General features: G+C 47.8%; 1 protein-coding gene and 1 non-coding gene across 2 annotated transcripts in view; both read right to left on the bottom strand.

The window, feature by feature from the left end:
* LOC115326884 (NF-X1-type zinc finger protein NFXL1) overlaps positions 1–17,453 on the bottom strand; it is a 48,188-nt gene that overhangs the window by 23,909 nt on the left and 6,826 nt on the right. The window contains exons 2-10 of the mRNA XM_029987827.4: positions 15,082–15,437; positions 13,684–13,799; positions 13,492–13,625; positions 8,640–8,818; positions 7,926–8,087; positions 4,141–4,241; positions 3,197–3,311; positions 2,046–2,161; positions 67–198 (exon numbers count right to left, since the gene is read on the bottom strand). Coding sequence (XP_029843687.2) covers positions 67–198; positions 2,046–2,161; positions 3,197–3,311; positions 4,141–4,241; positions 7,926–8,087; positions 8,640–8,818; positions 13,492–13,625; positions 13,684–13,799; positions 15,082–15,436 — 1,410 coding nt within the window. The 5' untranslated portion in view covers position 15,437. The remainder of the gene's footprint in view (positions 1–66; positions 199–2,045; positions 2,162–3,196; positions 3,312–4,140; positions 4,242–7,925; positions 8,088–8,639; positions 8,819–13,491; positions 13,626–13,683; positions 13,800–15,081; positions 15,438–17,453) is intronic.
* On the bottom strand, positions 4,885–4,966 carry Trnap-agg. The gene has a single exon. It is a non-coding gene; the product is annotated as a tRNA-Pro (tRNA).

Genomic DNA, 17,453 nt, shown 5'->3' with positions numbered 1-17,453 from the left:
GCGTAATTATTGAGTCAACGAACCAATTAATTGGCCGGCAGGAAGCAAAAGAGCTGCCGCACCGACCTTGCGACTGCAGGGGTGCCTCCTGCAGTCTCGCAGCTGCTTGCACTTGGTCTCGCAGGTGTAGTCTCGGCTGCAGGGCACGGCCTTCTCGCGGGCACCGCAGCGGCAACGCTTTGGCACCACCTGCAGGCACTGTGTGCAGGCGCACCAAACCACGTTAGCCCCGAAACCCATTCGCTGTAGATCACGCGGGCGTCACGTCTGAATACGACTTGCAGACTAGACGCGAGAGCTGCATCACCGGTCCGCTCGTGCCCGGTAAATCACTCTGTCGGCGAATAGTATTCGAATTTGCACTTGGACCAATTGGCTTTAAAAGGAGGGTCACACATACATCGCGGCACATAATCAATACTAGAAAGGGCACCGACGTAGCACTGACTTGAACGTAATTAGTGTAGATACGACGTTGCATCACTAACATAGCAAAAGAGTCAGCACCACATCAGCGAGGTCGGCGCTACTTCCAGCACCGATTGATAGTGCCGAGGTAGCACCGTGACGTTTGCGTGAACAGGCCCTTATGATGCCCGCAGCACGGCGCGTGCTCCAAACATTTCCAACCCAGAACAGTGACTGTGATGGAACACTAGGCAGCATGAACCTGACAATTTCCTCTACTTACAAACGAATTGAGGAGGTTAATGCCGTTCGATTGGTGTTCTGAGACAGTTGGCACGTGGAGCTAAAAAGAAACTCCCATCTTCCCAGGAACACGAGGCATTACGCCTATAAGGTATCTATGAAAAATCTAGAAAAATGTGCGAGGTTCTTTTAATGGGGAACTCCGGCGTCAATTCGAACGTGTTCAACTAAACGTATCTTCTGAAAGAGCGCAAGAAACTGGGCCTAAAACAGCAAACAGATTTCGTCCCCAAATATTTAAACAATTTTTAATCATAGAAACAAAACCGAAACTAATTTGCAACTTTACTGGTCCGCCATCTTGTTGCGACGTCAGATGTTGTATAAACACCTGCACACAGGCAGCTTGAGCCTGTTTTGCCCAGCATAGCAAACAGTCAGAAGGTCGCCGCAGTCGTACGTGGGAAATAATGGGCTACAATTCATCGAGCTCGTCTTTGTCGAGCAATGACCAGCAAATGTTTTCCGATTTTCGGCACGAGATTTCATACGATTTGCCCATTCGATCCGCTGGCATCGCCTCCGAGGGGACTGCCCGTTGAGACTGCATTCGCGATATGCCGACATGTGGACCTAGATGTCGCTTCAGAAGCAGAATGGTATGGAAGGTTTTGTTTGTATCACGGTATAAACTGTTATATCCAGCACGACGCGAACGCTGTAGAGCCAGCCTTCGTGTCGGACTCCTCTGATCCTCTCCCGTCGCAGACATCTCGGAAAGAAGCCAATGTGGAGCGCAAGTTTGTCCGCTTCTTGCACGGGGGTTGCAATGATGTCGGAATGCCAAGCTCTTATTGGCTGATCGGAAAAAATAGTGGGCAGACCTCAAGGCACCTAGCATTGAGGTGTACCCACTGTCCTTCCAATCAAAGCCAGTCGGAACTCGGCATTATTCCGCCGTCACAGCAACCCCTGCGCAAGAAGCAGATGACTTGCTCTCCGCATACAAGCACTGCTGCATTTCTTCATGGTGTGTTTGAACCCCCCAGTCAATCACCAATTCACCCCCACCCTCCATCGCATGATGCAGCAAACGGCTTAAACCAGATGCAATTGCAAAACCACAGACGCTAACTATCACTACACCGCACAACGCCGTGGAGGAGGGGGTGTCGTCTGCTCTCGGACACAACAATATCTAGAATAAATGTTTCATACGCATACTCACGGGTGGATGTTCAGTACATGGTGAAAATTTTATAAAAATCAATGACCTTCAATGTAATCACAAGGAACATACCACTCTTTCTGGGGGCAAAACCGGTCGAAGGCATTTAATGGAGGTCGCAAAACTTTCCCAGCAAAGAAACTTTCAAACGAGCGTATGTGCTTACAGAGGCGCAGTCCCCTGCGTGACACCGCTGGCTGCAGTGATGCAAACCGCACGCCAAGAGCTTGTCGCACGTGTCGCCGCACGGCCCCACGTCTTCGGTGCAAGGGCGCTCCCACTCTGCACAACAGCATTGTCGAATTTCCGTTCAGTCGACGCAAACCGCGACGCCCGACCATCGTTTGAGCAGGACAAAATGAAGCACAAGGGACGCTGAACCAAAATTGGGTTCATTCACTACCCTTCATAGAGGAGTCCATTGATTTGCGGGTTTGTGAAGTTCAATGCAGCGACTGTAACTGAAACACACTTTGCAAAGAAAAGGTACCATTTCAGAAGGGGTAAAAGATAAGCCTTTTATAATGAAAAGAAAATCAGTTTGTCTAGGTATCTCTTGATAAGCCTTTAATCTACCGTCTAAACATCCTGTATGCAGAATGTATTAGCAATACTGTAGAACACCGTGCATCCACCCATCCCACACTAAGAGTCCATTCCCAAATATTTCTTAGATCTGAGAAAATACGCACAGTACACTCATATGTAAAAAAGATGACCGGACAAGCTGCGTAGATCTGACCTCGCAAATATTCTGAAACCCGCCATCTACCAGTTCAGAACCAAAAGTGTTTTGAGGGCTTTTTGCACACTAGCGTCACTTAGTTTCAATTCGCGCATGAGAAAGAGCGAATAGTGACATCGACGGCAACGTGACATAAATCCTAACTTCCCTCTCCCATTGAAAGGCATTCCGCTGGTTCGAATGCTTAGTGGGTAGACGCCAAGCTTGCTGCTCTCGTCCCTACTCGCTGTTCGAACATGAATGCCAAATGTCGGCATTCGTGTTCGAATAGCGAGTGGACGAGATTTTTCTTCTTTGCGAGTCTCCCCTTTAGCACAGTGGTAAAGTGTCGGGCTTGTAATCGTGTGTTCGATTCCCATCGGCTTGTGTTTAAAATTTTGTTTTGTATTCTTAATTAATTGCCATTTCTTCTGAATTATGCGCTCTTTCATAGAGATTGTCCTCCGAAGTATGGGCTACACACTTTGTTGCGGTTTGCGCGGCATTCTGCCACGCTTTCCACAGAAGCATCAACCCAAAAACATAACATAAAAAACGGGAATTTGTTTTTGAAAGCGGGGCAACGTTCATACTTGACTTCCCGCATGGGCATGTCCGAGGCCCGGATCTGGGGCAGGCACCGCAGGGTCCCCCGTGGCAGACGCTCTTACACGTGTGCTGGCCACACAACAGTCGCTTGCCACAGACCTGCACAAACGACGGCCGGTTCAGATGCCACTTTGCAAGCGTTGAAAATCGTCTGGCTTAGACATTCCGTCAAATGCAATGAAGGGGCGAGAGTGCTAATGTCACCAGCACACCCACCAAGAACACACTGCCAAGGTAGTTACAACATGATTGACACAAATACGTCACTTTTTAAGCATCATTGTAGACAGGGCTTGTGTGGCACTCTTTTTTGTGCAATTTTTAATTCCGGTTATGAAACATAAAAATTGATCGATTAATACATCTCAATAAAACTATTTCATTTTTGCAATATACCGTAGAATACCGCGCATCCGCCCATTCCACATTAAGCGCTCATTACCAAATTTGTAAGATCTGAGAATTTACGCACAGTACATTTATGTGTAAAACTGATGACCGGACAAGTGCCCATCCCCATTTTTTTGCGATGATCTCCAAAGTTTGAATGGGCGCTAGCCCGGTATTTTACAGTATGTCAATTTGTCTGGCCTCTAATAGTAATTGCCATCAATACTGCAATTAAAACATAACCTTTAAAACCAATAAAAAAAAATTTAATTAATGAATTTAATTATTAGTCAATCTACCAATCTATCCCCTCATATCTAATGTCCACCGAGCCTCGTTATTACACTGTGAAGAGGGCAGTTATCTAACTCTCACCCCCTATTTGAAAAAGCTTTCACCCTAAAGTGTATAAAGCTCTCACCCTGAAGCGGGCATTCCTTTCAGAAAAAAGATCCAGTAGGGTTTAACTGTTAGTCGCAGCACCTTTTCTGGGCAAAACATGGTTACGACCGAGTGACCATTGCTACATCTGCCGCACCTTGTCGCACTGCCAGTCCGGCGTCGCACAGGGCCTGTCCATGGCATTGGCCCCACACCGGCAGCTCCGTCGGCTCTTCTTGGGGCAGGGATCGCACTCCCCTGAAATGCCCGAACAAGGTTTGCGCAGATTTTACATGACGCACGTTACGCCTTTAATCCTGCCTTCATGGAAACTCACAACATGTCGACTGCACTGGGTGCCGTCCGCACCCGAAGCAGATGGCAGACTCGTCGGGGTTGCCGACGGGAATGCCTAGAGCCGCCAACTAAGTTATGCTCTAGAGTAACAACAGTACAGTCTTCTTGGCACTTAAAATCATTGTTGCCAGTTATCAGAAATCACAAGCAACACTTTTCCATTCTCCAAAATGTTAAAATGATCCACGACGAGGCAATACAACGTCTCCTAGGTTTCCTTACTTCGTTTCTAAAGGTCATAAAGTCACATTTTTTAATTGCGACGATCACCAATTCCATCGGGTCTGCACTAAAAAACCAAAATGGCGGTGCCCGGAAAAAAATTGGGGAAGAGATTGCCAATACTCTAAGCCAGTGGTTCTCAATTGGGGGTGTCCGAACCCTTCAGGGTCCCCGAAGGCCTTCTCTGTGGTCCCCAAAGCCTTCGACCTTCAATCAAGCTGAGCAATAAAACTTGTTTTATTAGAGGCGAAGTTCCTTAGGGAACTTTGCCGTCCGTCCGTCTGGCCGGCGTCCGTGCTCACATAAAAAGAAAAAATGTTTGCGCAGTCGACAGGATTCGAACCTGTGCAGGTAGACCCCAATGGATTCCTAGTCCATCGCCTTAACCACCCGGCCACGACTGCGGGGCGAGTAGAGGGCTCTGAAATGTGGTAGTAACTCAAGAGCTGGGGTTTCTGTCATAGATGAAACGTTGCATGTAGCCGCTCAACGTCTATACGGGAGAGGGCGCTGCGGTCAAATGCGTATATAATCGCGTTAAACTTTGCATGCATTGGCTCAACGTTTATAGACGAGAGGGTGCTGCGGTCAAATGCTCAAATGCGTATATAACCACGTTCCATACTACACATTCTCTTTCTGACATGAACCAATGACTTAAGCGGTGGAGATGCGTTCCCACGGCTTCTAGCGGATCCAAGCTGATCCGCTAGAAGAACCACTGGCTCTGCATTTTTACCGACCATAAAGCAGTAATAATGAGGTCGAAACGCAACCCGGAGCTCAGCACTACCTATGAGCAATAAAAAAAATCGGCACCATCAGCAATACCTATGAACAATAAAATCAGTATCATCAGCACCACTATAGCTTTGCCCCAATCAACATCATTCAACCACGTGGACATGCAGTCATTTTTATTGATGCTGGCTGTCCCACAAAGCTAAATTGACCAAACCATGTGTTCTGAATCAGTAGGGTTGATTACTTTCCGTTTCGGAGCTTCAAAGTTAACTTACACGGACTTTGTTTTCTTATATTTACCGATTTTTCATTGTAATCATCCAATACTCCCTTCCCTTCGGTGGATGAGATCCCCCATCACCCCTGTTAAACCAGAAGGGGTCCACAAAACATCAGTGGTTGAGAACCACTGCTCTAAACATAGCTTGTTTAGTAGCTCTAAGAATGCAGATGGGCAGCTTCCCCCATCAAAAAGTGCGAGCGAGAGAGGCTCATTGTTCTGGCGCACATGCAACATGGCACGTGCCTCAATGGATCTGCGGCAGCATTGCAGATAGTACTGTGAAATTGAAGCACCCCACTGTGGCGTTTGCACGGCAACCCTTTTGTCCAATGTGCTCCGCGTTATGGGTATCGTGCAAGTTTGTAGTGAACACTGTACTGAAGATCGCGATGCCTGGAAGGCATCTCCGAATAAGGCATCCACCGTGCCTTAAAAAGGGGTCCCTCGATCTCCACCCGATGATGTCACAGAAGTGTCACGCTGTCGCCTGCCGCGACCCCGGCGGTGTCGCAATGGTGGTGAATGCGGAAGACGCCCACTCTTTTTTAAATTTTTCGATTAATGTGCTTTTTACGAGACTGTGCACCCCTAGTGGCAGCCGCACACATCATCCAAGGTTGCCATCTCTTAGTTTTGAACTCTTGGCATATGACTGGACGCAACCCAACACTGGCTTGCGGCTTAAATTTTGTTCTGACCGCCGCATTGGTGGGCGCTTGGTGACTGTCAATGAGGGTCATTGCATGTTTCCTAAAAAGGGTCCGTTATGGACTTAAATAAACACGAAACCCACGTTAAAGATCACCTGAGAAGTAGCACAAAAAGTGCCGTGCGCTGCTTCGTGGCGATGTTGCACGAATTGATTTGCTACACATTTTGTGCCTCGGCGGTACAAGCCTCGTCGTGTGTGGTGTCTCCGAAGGAAAGCCCCGTTAAATCTATCACTCGAGCAGGAGTGGAACGAAGCATTCGTGTCACTTGAGGTGGCACACACCAGCTCCTACCCTGCTATTTTGCATCTCTCCATTTCCTTCGAAGCACGAGCTTGTCGGCGCTCGGCTGGTACTTGGCTACATTCGACGAGGACACAAGGTCCAGCCAAACGCTGACACGACACTCGTGTCTTAACCACTTTCCGTGTGAAACTCTTCTGTTAATGAGAGTGTGTTACTACGAGTGTTAACAGCTAAATGCCAGCCTAATACATTCTGCGTTCGGGGCACAGCCTGGTCTTGAATAGACTTATGTAATTTCTCCCACTATCTATTAAATTCTCACACCTATTGTAATTTGTCGTTCTAAGCACGAATTGTTTCTTTACCTACCGTAAAATACCGCAGAAGTACCCACTTCGTTCGAGCGCCCACTATTAACATTTCCTAAACTTGGGAATTTTGCAATTTATACGTTAACCGCCCGACTTGACCAGACAAGCGCTCGTGTCTAGATTAACTCAGCGTAAATGGCGTGGACGCTCTCCCGGCATTTTACGGCATATAAAAATTAAAAAGGAAATCTTTAAAAAAATCCCATTTGTTTTTGCCCAATATGTTTCCAATCCCCCATCAAAAACTAGGGCACAAAATATGTCTGCATGTTCTACAAATGGCAGACAGTGCAACAAAACCATTCTTATAATGATAGCAGCATTCTAGAAAACGTTTTCACATTTTTAATATCTTTCGCCGATAATGAGGTACGAGACACTAAAGTTTTTGTCATTTAGAAAATCTTGTAGCTAACTGCTTTTCTAAATGTTAGTTTTGTTGCACTTTTTTTTATTTATGAGGAATCCAACTAATAAAATATTATCCAGAGCCAAATTCTAGATCCAAACTTGCTCATAAACAGCCTGGATATGGAACTCTAAATTGATGTAGCTAAATAAATATGCACTGTTTCTTTTTTTTTATTTTATTTAAGACTAGGTTTTTTTTAAATTAGATACAAGGAAATTAACAAGCTCATAAGTCGGAATTAAGAAAACAGCACGAAAAGACGAGGACCAGACAAGGAAGTAACACGGATGCAGCGCTGACTTGCAACTGGGTTTATTGATTACAAAATCGCAATATATACTTGCGTTGTCACAAACAAAAAAAAAAGAAACTAAAGGAAGAATTCAGCCCACGTAATACATCACCAATAAATAAAAAAAAAAAGGCGCCATGACACAGTTGTACAGAGCACGTGTTAAAAAACGAGCAAGTCGGGAAACTAGAAAATTCATCTCTTTGCCTTATAGCTCATAAGAAATCGCACAAAACTCGCGTCAAACAATCACACCCCAAAACATCTGTATACCGAGTTCCAGGAATGAGGGGGTTTAAACTCACCGGGATGGCAGGTCTTGGGGCAAGGGTGTCGACCGCACGCGAGGGTCTTTCCGCAAGGCCCCTCGCACGACCAGAGCCTGGTGCTGCAGCGCCGGGCCGTGGGCTGGGCGCGGCCACAGTGGCAGCTGCTGCGCACCATCTTGGGGCACGGTGGGCAGGGGCCTGCAACACGCATTTACACCCGACGCTGCGTGCCACACCCGAGAATGCGTTACGAGACCCTCGCTGGCAGTGGGAAAAGACGGGAGAAGAATGCGACGAGTCGTAAGCACTGGCATCGACGGTCCCGAGAGAAAGAGTGAAAAAGAGAGCGACAGAAGAGCGGAGAAAGAAAGCAGACGACATGTTAGGTATGTTTGTTTTGGAGCGACATTGAGTGACGCGACGTCGCGTCTCGGTATCGCTCAATGTTATTGTGTCGCACAACGTCCCAGCGCAACATGATCTGACACGACTATGTCACGTCGTGGTATCACACTACGTCGTGCAACCAGGTGACGTGACGTGCGTCAGTGCCGTGCATGGATCAGTGTCATGCGACGTCTTGACATCACGTGAAGTCACAGAAAACCTACATCTTTGCATTTAGAGGAACAACGTCGCAGTATCACATGACTGCGGCCTCATTGAGGCTACGTACGAACACAGAATCACTAAGGCTGGCCCTATAAATGTCCTAAACCGCCCGGGTCCACGCCGCCGAGGGGTGCCCACCTGGGTGGCAGAGCAGGAGACAACGATGACCGCAGGCGGGCCGCAGCTCCCGGGAGCACGTCTGGCCGCACGAGTGGGGCACCAGCCAGGGGTCGTACGCGGGGTCCACCTTCTGGCCGCAGAAGCAGCGGTACTGGGACAGCCCCTCTCGGCTGCGGTACTCCTTGCGGCACTTGGGGCTGCGATGGGCGCACACCGATACGGTTCCTTAAGCCACACTCGCTTTGCTTAATGCATCGTATGAAGGACACTGAGGCATGTTTCTTCCACTCTCAAGGTCTTGTCAAATTGGTCATACAAAAACTGAATGCAGACAAGTTTGAAGCATACCTATGCATCAGGGTTGGGCAGTATTGCGGCAAAGGTTTATCGCGATAGCATTATAGAAATAAATTTTGTATTTATATTTCTGTATTGATATACAATTTTTTAATTGTATTTTGTCTTTCCCTATTGAAACACGTTTTTGGGTGTATTCCTGCTATCGCGATACTATAGCAGGAGCGGACGTATCTCGTCACATTTTTCGAGGAGTCGCATATTTATTTCAGGTGCAAAATCGTGAACGTTGAAGTTCTACAGCGAGTATTCATTCTTTGGATAAGAAATATAGCAGAATTAACGAGACTATCCGGTAAAACTTTGTTTTTAAGAAAACAGTTAAATTATACTGCCATTGCTTTCAGGAATATCATCCGTGCAATATCCGAATTTTTAATCCTTTGTCGCGCGAGTAATTCAAATTTAAATGGAGCCCAGCGGCCCAGATTGCACCCGCAAAACACACAACATTTTCGTTGGCAACGGCAAAAGCTCCGACATAACATCGAGCAAAGAGAGCCACCCCAGCTCTTGACTGCTGTCTCAGTAAAATAACTTTGTTCTAAGAAAGACAACATTTACGGTATAGAGGGGAAGCTCCAATCTTCGACGATGATCTTTGTGCGCACCATCAACCATGTTCATCAAAACGGGGAATAAGTCGACGTCCGCGACTCTGATGTTGCCACGCCCGTTATTTGTATTTCCAAACACTCTTTAGGGTATTTCCGACCAACCCTGCCATGCACGAAGCAAGCACGCTTTAAACGTGCTACGGGAGTGTCTGCGGATCATTCTGTTGCCGTGTCCGCAGCGAACGCAGCGTCTGTCGTACGACCCACGAACAGGGCAACTGCAGCTTTGGTGACCGGCGGTCCTAAGCCACACCCAGACTACCCACGCATACTGCAAAAGCCAAGGTGTTAGCCTCAGACACGATGACAGAGCTATCGGCGGATTTGCCTGGAGCAAGTTTGAAGCGCGTCTGCTTCGTTCGTGGATGGGCTTCAGACGTGTCTGAAGACGGTTTTCTGTACGACCAACGTGACAATGTGACACGAGTAAGAAACGTGCGTCAGCGAGTGCCTGCTGACTGCCTTTTGTTCGACATATGAGCGGCATCACTACGGCTCAAGGCGCAATGTAACGTTACTATGAGGCATTCTCACACGACGTACTTCCGGCTCTAAATCTTGCTGGACACCGCACCGAGGCGGAGTGTTCCAGCTTGCTCGAGTTCCCTCGCGTAGTGATCGACGGTGTCAGCCAGAGCGGTTGAGAACGTGAGAGAGCGTCGGCTGGCACCCGATACTCGCACCTGCCCGTTTATTTTCGGACTCGGAACGAGCCGGCGATCTGGGAGTCGACCCGTCTACTAAGGTCAATGGCCCCAGTAAATGCTGCCACAGCGACTATGAAAAAAAAAAGCTAAGTAAGGACGGTTTTGTGGGGTCCAAGCAGGTCCCCGATCGAACGTGCCGAGCACAGTCATTGTCGACAGAGCAACTCTCCATGCTTGCGCATTTCGCCGACGTCAAAGACAACACCGGTAGCTTATCATGTCCGCGTGCCAACTAACGTATATAATGGCGGACGCTGTCCATCAACCTGGCGGAATGCGGCTTACCGGAAGTGAAAATTTGTTTCATGAAACCACCCTGTACTTTGTGACAGGTTAGACGCTCGTTCACACACAGCCTCGGTTGGGACTAGTTGTTGTTTTTTTATGCTTCGACTGAACTGCACCATGAAGAATTATAACTAAACATCACTGCGACTAAAAAGACGACATGACACGCGCTTACTTGCTTGCTAGTCTCGGCGTCATCTATTGGTAGTCCTTCGCAGCGCAGTTCAAAGCACGGTTCACATGTTTGTGGGTACGTGCGACAGCGGATTTTGAGTTCGAAGCGAATCGCGGTTTTGTCTGAATATTTTCTAATCAAATATAAAATAGTTTCTAAAGGCCTTTCACTACTGGGCACCGTGCTTTAACAGAAATTCAGCTCAGTCAATAATGACATAACCACATTTACTGCAAGGAAGCACCACCCGAGGGGCCCGCGAGCTCCGCGGTTATCACTTCCCAGCAGTGCATGGGTGCTCGATGGGAGGCGCACTCAACGGGGCTCACTTGCCGCCATCGACACTTCGAAAAGGATGAATATCGCGGTTCATCGCAAAGCGAATATCAAATAGCGTATTATTCCAAACTAATATTAAAAAATTTGAATATTTGCGCAACCCTAATTTCGCATTTGAGTGAGCCCGCATGCGCCGTGCTCGTTCATAACCGCTTATGATTAGCGAATGCGCTGGCACAATCTATAGGGTAGCATCGGAAGACTTACAATCTGCCTATAATGACCGAAGGCTTTGCAGTATTTGAGAGATCAAACCTGTGCACCATCTAATATAAATGGTCGCTCATACCGATGTCAGAATTACTTTGAACCCACGATGAAAAAATGATGCATAAAAAATATAAAAATATATAAGCAAATTGCGAGCGTTCCAAGGCTACACGATAAAGCGCCAGCGTGCTCTCCCGTCGTAAGCGGCGACGAAGGAACGCAATGCGCTCGAGCACGCTCAGACACAAATGCATGAACCAGCCTTTTGTAGCGCATAGGTTCTTAAATGGGCGGTCCGTGAAACCTTAGAGTGCCGGTCAATCGAAGCAAAAAGTCTTTTTTTTTTTTTTAGATTGAAGCTGGCTGTTTTACAAAGCTAAATGGACCGAACAATGTGCACTAAGCGAGCAGGGTTGATTATTCTTTGTTTCGGAGCCTCAAAGTTGGTTTTCATGAGTTCAGTTTCTGTCATTGTTATAGCCCAACACCCTCCCCTCCCTCCCGGTGGATGGGGTCCCCCATCACTTCTGTCGATCCAGAAGGGGTCCTCGAAAGATTGGCAGTTCGGAAACACCGATGCGACAGATGCTCTGCCTCCGACGCGAGTTATCTGCCCTTCGTAACACTTCACGTACAGCCAAATCACAGTGAAAGGTTAAAGGCGCACGCTCGTTGCCTTCTGCCGTGCTTTGTTAGCCGTAGCAGACGACGAAAGCGACGCTGGCAAGTGGGCGAATGCAAGGGCGAAATCCTACTTTTCGTTTTTAGTTTCTAGGCTAGGTGGTGCAAGCTTTCACCCGTTATAAAGGGTACAGCCATTAGCATTTATCCAATCATCCAGCAAGCGTGCAACCAACACTACCTAGATAGGTAAGCCGTATTGCTGAAGTTCCTACATCACCTACCGGAGCCCAGCGCTGGGCACGAGCGCTGCATCAGTTGTCAGACGAGATTTGTGTTAAGACAGTAAGAACTCAAGTTCCGGCAGAATACTGACGCGGCGCTCATGTGACGCTCTTCTGTTATGGGAGTGTCTTGCAGAAAATGCTACTTTGTTTTGCCTTAGGTCTAAATGCAGCCGATGCTACGAGCTGATTGGACCAATCGGACAGCGTTGCTGAACCAATCATAAACAAAAAAGGCCCAGCGACTTGCGCTTTTGACGCCGCTTGACTGGCCCCACTACCTTACACCGTCGGCTGCGTCTGTACTTAAAACAAAGTATAGGAGCGAGCCACGCAAAGGACTGTCCCAACAGGAAACAGCAGATGCCGTGCACAGCATTTGCTGTACCGGAAACGGGGGTTTTCCTCCGGTCCACTTTGGGACATTCTTTTTTTCCCCAGGGGGAAAGCTACCTCCCACTTCTGCCTTTGGACCGAGGCGAGGAGCGTGACATCACGTGGGTCCGGACATCCACTCACACGCACTGCTGGCTGTCGTCAAGGCCTCCGCTGTCATTGTCAGTCCCCAATCTCCCAAATACAAGAAAGGGAAGGAAGGGAGGAGGAAAGCAGTGCTGTTTGCAAGGTTGATTTCCTTACTGAAAACGTAAGCGCGCGCCACAACTTTCACCTCTTCTTAGAGGCGTGCACACTTTTTTTGCTGTACACAGCATTTGCTGTGCCTCGCTTGAAGAGTCCTCATTACATTCTGTGCTACTAGGATTCCGTGTTTTTGGGATTTACTTTCCTTCGAGTTTGAGGGTGTTTTCTCAAGGTTTATTTTATCCCAAAAATTCGGCATTTTTCAGTATCAATTTTTAATGTCCGACAAACATTCTGTGCTTACAGGCGCTCATGTTGAAAGAAATGGGACAACACGGTTGGGGGGTTTCCCAACCTACAAGATACATGTGTGTCTCAAATACCTGGAGGACGTCCCAGTACCGACAATGAAAAGAAAACAGATATGGGATGTGGTTCCCAAAGCAACCTTGCAGGAAGTTCAGAAAGTTGTACCCAAGGTCTTCACAAAATAAAGTTGCATATAAAAACTTCTTCTCATGGACCCTGGGTTTTTCTTCTTCAAAGACAGCTTCAGTTTCGAGTTTTTCGGTTTTCCCAGATTTTCATAAACCGGCTCGGGAGTTATTTTTTGGAGGTTTATCGGTACCTACCAGAAACAGGGAACTCTAGTTATAACTGCAAACACGGCAGTTCCAAAGCGTAAGTTACCAATGCCAACGAGGGTGCGCCTCGTTCAGTTGGTTCGCCAGCTCTTGATTCTGCTGTTGGTGCATACTGTCCTTGGCCCATTTCTGGATGCACGTCAGGTGCAGGACGCCGTAGCAGCCGTCGCACGACCAGACCTGCAGAAGACGTTGGCTGAGACCCCGTCGTCTGGCGTGGGGACGTTTGTGAACCTGCCTGCTCGGTCCGCTTGATTGACTCGATGCAAATGAGGCAGACGGTAGCTCCGGACACCAGGTTGTCTGTGAGGAACTGAACGGTCCTCTGCAGGTCGCCTGCCCCCTCGTTGGCCTCTGGAACAAATTTGGTCGGCTTCAAAGACCGGTCGATGCGTGGGTACACTACGCGACACTGTTGGCACAAACAAGTGATTGTCCATTTCTTCTCGTTTTCTTGTAAACATGAAATGCTGTCGTCAGAGCTGCCAGTGCTGTGGCAAAAGCTCGTTCGGCGCACAGAATTTAGCGATACAGTCTGATTTTCCTGAATGACTCGTCTAAAAAATATATGAAAAAACGCCAATGCCTCGCTTGTGCCAACTGTGCTGCGCAGTGTACACGATAAAAAGACCTGTCCGATACAAGCGTCCAGCATATTTTGGCATATACGATAAATAAAGGGAATTAATGTGCAATACAATATTTCAAGAATACCAGTGGGTGTCTACAATGGCTCTATCTCGGAGGCAAGGCATAAAGCTTTCACCAAGTACGAGCTATGAAAGTACTACACCAGAACAAAATACAGCGCCGTCTAAAGTAACTATGATTGGAGCTTCCCTTACGTCAGTGGTTCTTCTACCAACTATTTGGGGTGGTAGAGCAAACGTGTGCTGAATGGTGAACTATGGCGTCAATGGAATCTAGGCCTTTCTAGCGTTGAAGCCGTGTGAACTGGGACACGTTAGGACTGGCACTGGAGTCATCTCTGGCTCTTTGCACAATCCTGAGGTCGGGGTCAACGTCTTTTCTTTGCACGACAGTATTTTGATAAGGATATTCTATGATGCTTTATGCTCTTTCCCCTCATGCTGAAGTGCAATGCACCCTACGAGCCATCGAAAGGTGCGCGACTGTCACGTGAATTTCACAAAGGGCTCAGCGACGTATGTGGCACGTAGTCATATGATACGTCCACAGCGTTGGTTTGGCTGAAATTGCTAGTGGCATCCACTGCAGTCCATCATGAGGTAAAATGGAGCATTGTAAACAACTCTATTTTTGCGAAGACCTAATTTCCACTTGAGGCTCGAAAAATACTGTGAAAAGTTTATCCCGCGATTATATCGTCCCATGGTAACGATCGAAGATGTAGCATACGACTACAAATCGTGAAATTTTTCTCCCGTAAAGCATTTTCTAAACACAAATTTTGCTAAGTTCATGAAACATTGAGCCCACAAAAAATGAGCCGCTTACAGTATAGGCTTCCTTTGGTTTACCGCAGTTTCTAAATTGGTGGACAAGCTATATGGGACGGGACAACATAAAGTCGGCTTTCAGCCGTAACAAACACGACCATTCATCGTTCGCCCACGGTCACAGCGGGTGACCAGTCCCCAAACGCACAACTCACCGGCATAAGACCCTACGACCCGGGACAGTATGCTCTCCGTTTCAAGTTCGTCCTCCGACGAAGAGCGCTCTTCGCCTTCTTGCCCCTGCGGCAGAAACTTCTCCAGGTTTTCTTGGATCCTGGCGCAGGCCTCCTCAAACTTCCGGTTCCCGGGAGCGGTCTGCTGAGGGGGCGGTCTTTGGGTGGAACCATTTTGCACGGCGTGCTGCCGTGGCACCGCGACAGCCGTTGCCGTTGTTGTGGGCTGCGATCGACGTGGCGCGGCACCCCAAGGGTTTCGGATGCGCTGAGAGTCCGGCTCTCCCCGATGGCCGCGGCCCCCTCTGCCACGACCCACGGACCGCGGTTGCTCCATCCTGGAAAAGATAGATGGATAAAGTTTATTTAGTGCCTGTCAACTGCCGTGAGACCTACTGGACAGTACACTTTGTCATCTACATGGTGGCTTGAATAGGAAGCCGTATACAAGATACTGGTTGCCAGGGGCACAATCGAGTCAATATAACATGTAACAACATCATTGGCACGGGCACACTAAGATAAAAAAAGTCAATTGAAATGTCAACTTGCAAAAACCTTGAATTGTATGTGTATTGTAACCGTATCAATGGACTTTTTGAATAAATATCTGTATAAAAAGAGCGAAAACATTTACAGGTTTTCATACATGGAACACGGAAGCACAGCGAGGCCAACAGCTTATCAAGTGCAAGCCTCCTGTCGTGAAGAGGCTGAAGGGTTACGTCTGCCAAGCTAGAACTATATAGCTGTAAAAATGGCAACGACCAATGTGTATCATATATGATATAAATAAACTCACGCTGCACCTTTTCGATTACATTTCTATAGGTTAGAGAAACAGTTCCATATTACAGATGCAAACTCTAAACGTGGCCGGACAAGTGAACAATAAAGAAAGCAAGTGCAGCAAAGGCTTTGAAATTTTCTTGTCAGCCGTGATACAGTGCCAAGGCATCGCAATGCCAGATTCGCGATGCGTAGCATGTTGGTGAAAATCAAGCTTGGAGTCCACTTGAACACCAAGATAGGACAACGCTGAGCAGGAATGGGTGGCAGAGTGTGTTAGCGCTCTGCAGCTGAGAACACATGGAGCGAAAGCTTACGCTGCAAAGCCCGGTAGTTCTGGGTTCAAGCATCAGCCCTGCCCGTTTCGATCTGGATGAGCATTGTACTGGTGCGAGGTTATGCAGATTACTACCGCACAATGTGCTTTAAAGACGCCAGGCTAGCAGTTGGTACTGCACTGGCTAAATTTCTCGTCCACAGCGGAGACACCAGACGGCCGTTGGGGCTGACTACGCTGCCTAAATGTAACACACAACACAATTACTTTCACCACGTTGACCTCCCCGACACATGACGCCCTTCGAGCTGTCACTCGGATATCTTCCGGTTCACCACTGCGGTCTGTCCCGTCGACAGGAGGCAATGATGTCAAGATGCCGACTGGCTGCTGCAGTTGACGCCTCTTGCACAGATGGGGCAGAGGAGTTTGGTCGGTTGCCACAGTCCACATACTCAACCTCCCCCCAGGAAGATGTCACCTCAGCCGAATATTGAATCTTTTGGAGAGGAGCTAAACAATTGAAAAGAGTAAGTACGGCCCACACACCCGATGAATGCTTCCACTTAGGCGAATTGAGATTATGCAAGACTGATTTTGCACCACAGGCTGCAAAACTTATCCGATGCATATCGGGGTAACAGTCCAACCACAAGCCGGAATGGCACAATGTCTGCCTATAAGTTTGTACCGTCGACATAAGTACCTAGAATCAGAGTAGTGTATAGAGAGAGTCTGATCAATGTGAGATGCCGAGGGAGCCGGGCAAAGCGTCAAAAGCAGTGGCGCCACCAGCGCCGCATATTCCCCTAGTGATGAACTTGAGAAGTAAGAATGAGCTGAAATGACCTTGAACAATGTGCGTGGCGCGGCTCAGGCATCTTTTTTGTTTCTGGATGAGGCTGAAAGTACATGAACATATAATATTAAGAGATTGGTGGAAAAGGAAGAGTTTCAAGGTGCTGAGTGCGTTTGCTGAGCCAGGAAAGGTGACATTGACGAGAAAAATTTCCTGAAACATGAGGCGAAACAGCAAATGCGGGTGCGCATTCAGGGCTTGGGTCAAAACTCCCACGAGCCGAATCCGCACTTTTTATTGTCCACTCTGTCGTAACCGTGTCAGCGGCCGCGGCCGCAATTAAAAGAAAGATTGCATTCTGAATGTCACGGTGACGACAACGTCACTTGCATAGCCTTTTCAGTTACAAAGAGTCGCAAACTTGAACTCTAACATGCCAAAATGAAATACTTGAATACATCCTTACCTAACAATTGTGATTGGAGGGTA

Source organism: Ixodes scapularis, unplaced genomic scaffold (genome assembly GCF_016920785.2).
Source record: "Ixodes scapularis isolate PalLabHiFi unplaced genomic scaffold, ASM1692078v2 PGA_scaffold13__105_contigs__length_92229423, whole genome shotgun sequence".
NCBI classification, from domain to species: Eukaryota; Metazoa; Arthropoda; class Arachnida; order Ixodida; family Ixodidae; genus Ixodes; species Ixodes scapularis.
Note: the sequence above shows the minus strand (reverse complement) of the source record. Positions and strands in the feature narration are given on the sequence as shown.